Source organism: Phoenix dactylifera, unplaced genomic scaffold, assembly GCF_009389715.1.
Source record: "Phoenix dactylifera cultivar Barhee BC4 unplaced genomic scaffold, palm_55x_up_171113_PBpolish2nd_filt_p 000026F, whole genome shotgun sequence".
NCBI lineage: Eukaryota > Viridiplantae > Streptophyta > Magnoliopsida > Arecales > Arecaceae > Phoenix > Phoenix dactylifera.
Window position 1 is genome coordinate 199,291 of NW_024067667.1, and position 7,707 is coordinate 206,997.

At 39.7% G+C, this 7,707-nt stretch overlaps 1 protein-coding gene across 1 annotated transcript; it reads right to left on the bottom strand.

Annotated features, from left to right (window-relative positions):
* Window positions 1–202: 202 nt before the first annotated feature.
* LOC103713839 (mitochondrial fission 1 protein A) lies at window positions 203–5,917 on the bottom strand. Its single transcript, XM_008800879.3, has 5 exons — window positions 5,685–5,917; window positions 4,073–4,202; window positions 3,770–3,891; window positions 596–659; window positions 203–508 (listed from the first exon to the last, which is right to left on the bottom strand). Exons 1-5 carry the CDS (start codon window positions 5,775–5,777, stop codon window positions 423–425), a joined length of 495 nt encoding a protein of 164 aa, XP_008799101.1. The 5' UTR covers window positions 5,778–5,917; the 3' UTR covers window positions 203–422.
* Between the last annotated feature and the right edge of the window lie 1,790 nt (window positions 5,918–7,707).

Below are 7,707 nucleotides of genomic sequence, written 5' to 3' on the forward strand. Positions count from 1 at the left end.
ATTTCAGCACCTCATCTTTCATTTTAATTCAAAAGTCAACAGCTGCTTGACTTCACATATGATGCAATATGCCTAACCCTTGCTGCTACCATCAATGAAAGCACCATTGAAATTATTTGACATATAGCACATACTTCAGGCCACTGACCACTAAAAAACTACTCCCTGCAAACATTTTCACCAAAATCACAGGAGACCCACAGAACAAAACAACAAGGCAGAGGTCAAGGACCTCCTGTACAGATCATGCAAAGCATTAAAATAAAAATACATCCTCGCAAGGTTCAGACTCTTGTTTCTTACGCACATATGGTGATTAGAAATAACAAAATATTCAAGTAAAGACGCTTAAGTAGCTCAATATATTACAGGAAACAGCAGCATCTAAATTATTCATGGTGTTATATTTGTCGGTGAACTCATCACTTCTTCCGAGTCACCGCAGCAGCAATGCCCCCAACCAATAGGCCCACAGCGGTTGCAGCAATCCCTATGCCTATCACACCATCTGTTCCAATGACATAAGCAATTAACCTCTTTAGTAATTGAGATAGAAAGAAGCCAACGGATATAGGATCCATGGGGTTTTTCTCACCTTTGGCAATTCGATCTTCCACCACTTTTTTAAGACTCAGGGCCTGCCTCCAATCTGGTGCGATCTACAAAACCCATCATTATATAAGGGTAAATAAGATTCTAATAGAATCTAAAAACCTTAATGCTCTAATAAGTTCATGATTGAATCATGTTTAAGAAATAAAATTAAAACATTTGTTTCTCAACTTAAAATTTTAATTGGATTTCCTTGTAAGATGGTAATATATTTTTTTGAGAAGAAAAAACAAAGATCAACAATAAGAAAAATATTACCATACATCATTGAATAGAAGGTCATTAGTTCTACCTGTAAAAGAAGAAAAAATGAAAGGCATTCTGAGACCTGACCCTGACATTCAGATCAAGTCCTAGACGGATCACACTCAGACTACCTATATTTGTTTTTGATCTTCTGGACCAAAAACAAACATATAAAGAAAATTATTTTGATAATCTTGGTCCTAGATGGAGGCACAATTAGTCTGCCTATATTTGTGTTTAATCTTCTGGATCAAAAGTAATTGTACAAAATAATTATTTTGTTAACCTTGGTGACAGCACTATATAATACAACTTCAAGAATGTGCGCCCATATACATCTCTCTATGTGTGTGTGTCCCATATTGACGATCCGAGTTATTAGATACTATATAATACAACTTCGAGAATGTTAGTGTACCTTTTATAGAGTAACATCTTTGGTTGAATTGGACGAGGGTGGTCCTATATTGATGATCCAAGTTATTAGATACTATATAATACAACCTCGAGAATGTTAGTGTACCTCTTATAGAGTAACATCTTTGGTTGAATTGGACAAGGGTAGTCCCATATTGATGATCCGAGTTGTCTACTTCTTTTATTCATTCCACGGACATTCCAGATAACACACTTCATTAAGAATTCGGAAGTGATCTACTATCTCTGAAATATACAAAAAATCATTTGATTTGAAGACTCCAAGCCTATGCATTAAGTGGTAAAAAATCGGACAAAGTTTAAATAACATGCATTATTCCGTATTATTTAAACTATTCGGATCACTTGATGCATAGGCTAGAGATCTCCAAATCATATGATTTTTGATGTGCAAGTAGTTTAGAACAAATAGATCACATCGAGTAACTCAAATTATTAATGTTGGATCCATCATCTAATTCAAGAAAGGAGCAATTCTATAAGAGTTACAATAGATGTATGTTGAACTTGACCATATATATATATTGACCACTTGGTGCATAGGCTTGGAGTCTCCAAATCGTATGATTTTTAGTGCGTACGTAGTTTACAGATAGTAGATCATATCCAATATCCAATTGCTTGGATTATCGACGTGGAACTCCCATGTCCGATCTCGACCTGATCAGATCTGAGTAGAGATCCACTCGTATAACCAATTCTATCCCTCCCTCTCTCTCTCTCCATATATATATATATATATATACATATATATGAGAGAGAGGGAGAAATCCAAAAGAACTAGATGCCACAAACAAAATTCAAATCAATGAATATTTAATTGCTTTAGAGCAGTATTCAACAGAATCAAAGTTAGCACCAAAACTAAAAGCCTGTACAACACATCAAACATTTACTGAGATTCCAATAGTTCTTATTATTTAAATTGTTTGCTACCTCATGTATAACCTTGGTTTTAAGATGGTAAACCATACAACCTTTTAAGAAATGAACTTCAATTTCTGACAAGTTGTTAAACAAAGAAAAATATAAGAATAAGCATAATATTTACATTCATGACATGAGCATGAACATAATATTTACATTCATTGCATGTGTACAGATCATATTAAACCTATAGTCCAAGACTATATTCCCCAACTCTCAATCTGTTAAACTATACTTTTAAATTTTGGAATATGTGTTTGCCTAGTACATACTAAGAGAAACAAAGTAATCCATACATGAAATATAGTGATCACTAGCCAATAAGATATGTGGAAGTTATTTAGATATTTGGATAGAAGAGGTGAAAGTTGAGGTTGACTTAATATGTTAATATACGCTTGTGAAAGAATGGGCACAATGAATTATTGGCAATTAGAAAGCACACTGAATTCACATGAGCGTGAATTGTTAACTGTCATACTCACATCAGAAGTAAGGCTTTCAAGCTATAAACCATTAGTGTGATACAAGCCATCACATAATACCTAGCTTTACGGATAAAATGTGAGTTGTTTTCTTGCGTATTGGCACAGGTGCTATTCCAATATGAGGTGTCAATATCTTAAATTCTGAAAACATTGAACCAATGGCATTGGTATGGCTTGACCTTGGGCTTATAACGTTCAAAGTTTTTTTTTTTTTTTGGCGATGCGTCTCTAGGAAAAACCAAAGACCAAGAGACACATGACACAAAATAAACAAAGTTAAGCCAGCCTACAAATGAAACATTTCTTACAGAAGTGAATTCATTTATCAAAATTATGCATGGAGACAAGTGTCATATATGCATTATGCCATCGGAATAATGGTAGCATGGGCCCCCTTCTCTATCTGTCTCACTCTGGGGAAGCTCTTAGGTTAGCCTAAAATCTATACTAAACTAGGCATGGAATGACTTCTATCCAAGACTAGTTAGACCTTAAAGAATGGATCTAGGATAGAGATAGGACCAAGACAGTCTATTCAAGGGTGAACGGTAAATAAGTCAGTGTAAAGAAACCAAGGGTATACAGCGAGTGATTGCAATGGGAACATAAAGGTAGATAAGTCTATTTAAATCTATCCTTTGTTTGGATAAGAAAATGGAGAACCCAGTTTTCTCCCATGACCAGCTGGCACTAGCCAATGGGAGGGTGTTGTAGTACTGGCATGGGAAGCTAGTCATCCCTACCAAGTATCCCTCCAGAACAATTATGATATTCAAGGACGATACATAAAAGTTCAGGGGAAAAGAGGTAAGAGTTATAATGTTAAGTAGGCAATGAAATTTTAAGATGTAGAAAGAAGACATATTTCATCAAAGCAATTTAAAAATAAAAAAAATAAATAGCTAATAAAATCTTTGTGGAAGAAATAAAAACAAGAGACAAATAGCATCGTGTAACTCATTAATCAAACATGAAGCATGTATCATTCACTAGAAAAAAAAGAGCAGAAAATAGGACTCGAGTGATATAATATGAAGGCGAACATAATGAGATCACACCTCCAAACAGTGCTCCAGGAGCTGCCGACTTTTTGAATAGTCTCCATTTCTGTAATATCCAACAGCTAACAAATATAGCTTCTCTCTAGTTTGCAGTGGGCTGCTTGAACTGCCCAAGGAAGCTGCCAACACCAGGTTGTTCAGACTTCTCGGACATACCAGGATTAACAGGTTACCAATAATAATTGAACAGAAAGAAAAAAAATCAAGCAAGTGCAGACCATAAGAGAAAAATATTATAAGGAAAGATATTGAAAATTAGGAAAGAGACGATAGAAATGACGTTAGAATAAAATATTCCACCTTCAAGCATGGCTATTCCTCGATTCACATCCTCAGCTTGTCTTGAATGAACAAGAGCCCAAGATAACCTCATAAGACTTTCACTCTTTTGTTCTTGGCTCCCACTCTCAGCAACCTCTCTCTCACAACCCTGTGCACATGGGAAACAAACATTTTTGTACACGGATGAAGGATAAATACCAAAACATACTGAAAGTGATCAGATGAAAAATAATACTGCTGAGTGTTGATTAATGAGAAATGAAATGATTAATATATATGAGAAAGGGAAAAAAGTCATAAATAAACACTAACATAATACCTATTTTATATTAAACTTTCCAATGGTACCATTTAAAGAGATCTTTAAATAGACTGTGGGTGCATTTAGAGTATGCTGTGGTATATTTCACGAAACTACTAATATCCTAATTTCAAAATAAGAAAGACAGAAAAAGAGATCTAACTTATCACACATAGAAGGTAGTGGTGTCATAAGATCCATGCAGACATCATATTTTGAATGGTAATAATGTGATATGCCCATATATAATGATGACATCTTTAATCGCACCCCTCATTTTTTTTCCTTAGTAGAACAAGATGACAGACCCCCCAAACCCCCTTTTTCCTTCTGAAGACACACTTAGGTGCAGAGACACCTAACTAGTTTTCATTAAGTTAGTGAAAACGAACGTGCCAAAGTGACATAAACCAACAACTTGACCAGTATCAAACTAATTGATACTCTCTAACTTTACCATGGGCCTGTACCTATGCTAAATCAAATCAACATGGATACCTCAAGGTAGTAGATTTACAAGAATCATGGACATTTCTTAAAAAGCTTCTAGTGGTATCAGGTGGCCGTGGCTATTCAAAACTGGGTTCTGAAAAATACCAAGACTAGCTTGAGATGAATTATTCATAATAGCATCTGTTGTTATTGCATTTCTTGAGCATTATGATAATGATCTTCTAATTTCTGCATGTCGAAGAACATTGTTTATTAGTAGAAGACTGTAAAGTTATGTTAGGTTAACCAAGTTGATCTAAAAGAGTTAAATAACTTTGTATAGCATATAACGAGAATTTTCATATGACAATCTCCACCAAACCTAATTTATTTTAGATATGTAACGATTTAAAAGTCTCGATACCAATAGCGAATATGCTGAATTTCATATGCTGTACCATATGAGTTACATAAGCACAAACTTCTCATCTCAAGCGGCCGCATATGCTGAATCTGGTACAGGCTGCAACGATTCACGAATAGGAAACAATCCGATGGCTTCAGGCAAAGTCTTTTTATTTTTTTATGAAGAGGATGGCTTCAGGCAAAGTCAAGATCATTTATCAGCGCATTCTCATACGAAGAATAAACTGACACTACAATCACCACTTTTCCCGTTAAACGAAATTTCAGATTCGTAGATATTTCAAACTAATCACATCCATTAATCATGATATGGATGCGAAAGATGACTGCAGAAAAGATGCCCTAACTGCATCTAAGGACGAGGAATTTAACAATATCATAAAAGCTCCAAAATTAACAATAAATAAAAGAAATCAGAGTGCGAGAGGAGGTGAAATTAGGGTTTTGAGAGCGGCAAGCCAGGGATCTTACGGCGATGATGTCGCGATCGCACCAGGGGATGTTATCGCCGCCGCTGAAGAAGGAGCCGACGGACTCGAAGAACTTGCCGATCTTGGCGTCCATGGCTGACCTGCTCTTCTCTCGGATCAAAAGCTAGGGTGCTTATGGGGTTCAGAGATCGGAGTGGGGTGGGATCTGGAGAGGAATGGACAAGGGAGAGACTTTGGGGCCAAGGAAACACCTGGGGGAAGGAGGATGGAAAGAGAGATGGGCCCCCCTGGGTCTGGGATCTTCTCTTCTCGTTCGGCTGTCATCGTTTGGACGCGTGGAGGATGGCCCGCTTGGATTATGTCTCGGGCCGAAAATGGGTTGGGTTGACCCGTGCCCGAATCCAACCTATTTTGATTCGACTCGATTCATTTTAAAGTGTTGCTGGAATTTGGACCCGGGGACGACCGTCGGCTGAGGAAGGAGGAACTCCGGCAAGAATCGACGAACGGCGGTCCGGCTGGCGTGCGACGTCATCCGGGAAACCTGCAAGAAGCCGGTGGCCGGGGTTTCCCGCGCCGGCCCTCTGATGCTTAAGTTAGAGGGGGCAAGTGTATGAATGAGAGTATCGTCAATATTCCGAGTTTTTATCCCCCAGCCCTCCTTTAAAATGGAGAAGTTCCCCTTTTATAAAGGGGGCTGGTTTACCTGTGATGTGACGGGGCAAACGGTCTGTAGTACGATTGGGCATGCAGTAGAAATTAATGCTCGATCGTGTGAATCAATGCCGTTACTGTAGGAGGTTAGGCCGGAGCTCTCAAGTCATCATGGAGTCATACCATCATTCGTAGCCAAACAGGTTTGCCGTAAGAGGCTTGATGTCCGTAGACAACAGAAGCCATACGTTTTAGTTGTTGAGTAAGCTGAGTGCCTGCAGGAGCCATACGCTTTGATTGTTGAGTAAACTGGACGTTTGCAGGAACCATACGCTTTGATTGTTGACGAAAGCAATGCGTAGTCTTTCGGTCGTGCTGCGGGGATGTGACCACAGCGCGAGTCGGGCGTTTTTGGGTCGGAGGGTCTGCTCGGCGCCTCCAGGTCAGAGGGTCACGCAGTCGTGACGACTTATATTTTTCCCCCCAACATAAAGAATCCGTGGAGTTGGATCGAATTCTAAAATTAGGCTCATTCTATTTTTTCAGGCTTTGACCTGATGGATCTATTATTTTTTAGGTTAATTTTGGATCGTTTACCCAACAATCAAATTCGGATTATCTATTTAGACCCGCAGGCCGCAAGGGATTATCCAATCGCTCAATCATTTCGTCACTTCGACTGCGTGAGGAAGGACGGCCTGAGGCCCAATCGTTCTTCACTCTACGGTCTTCACTGCTTCTAGCTTTCAGGCTTAGGCGGGACTGAGGCGCTGCTCGGTGAGGGGGGTCAAGTACATGATCCAGATGTGAGGCATTTTGTGTATGGTGACGAGGGCGTGCTCGAAGGTGTTGTTGAGGGATTCGTAGGCCAGGTCGGAGATGGGGAGGGAGCGGATGAGGTCGAGACGCTCGCGGAGGTAGGCGTGCCAGAGCTTGTAGGACCCCCGGAAGGGCCTTGAGGGTGCGCTTGTAAATCACTGATCGTTTATTGAAGGGGACATCGGCGCAGGCCACTGGGTATCGCCACCACAGCTTCAAGCCGAAGGGGTTGCGGAGGATCTCCTCCTCGTAGATGAGGTCGTCCTCGTAGAGGTCCGGTGAGATCCCCACCCCCAACGTCGGCATCGTCGTCCCCGTCGCCATCGATGAGAAAACATAGGGGATAAGATGGTGGGGATGGGATGAAGAGAAAGAAGAAAATAGATTAGGGGAAAGACAGAGAGGAGGACAAACGGATCACCGTGTCGGAGAACCGCCGGCGATGGATGGGATCGAAAAGGGATGGACACATATGGGCTGAGAGGAGGCTGGTGGCAGAGAGATAAGTGACGAAGATATAATAGGACGAGTGATGAACTGCATCAAGTGTTTTTTAAAGCACTGATAAATTGTGAAATGACCGCTTGGAT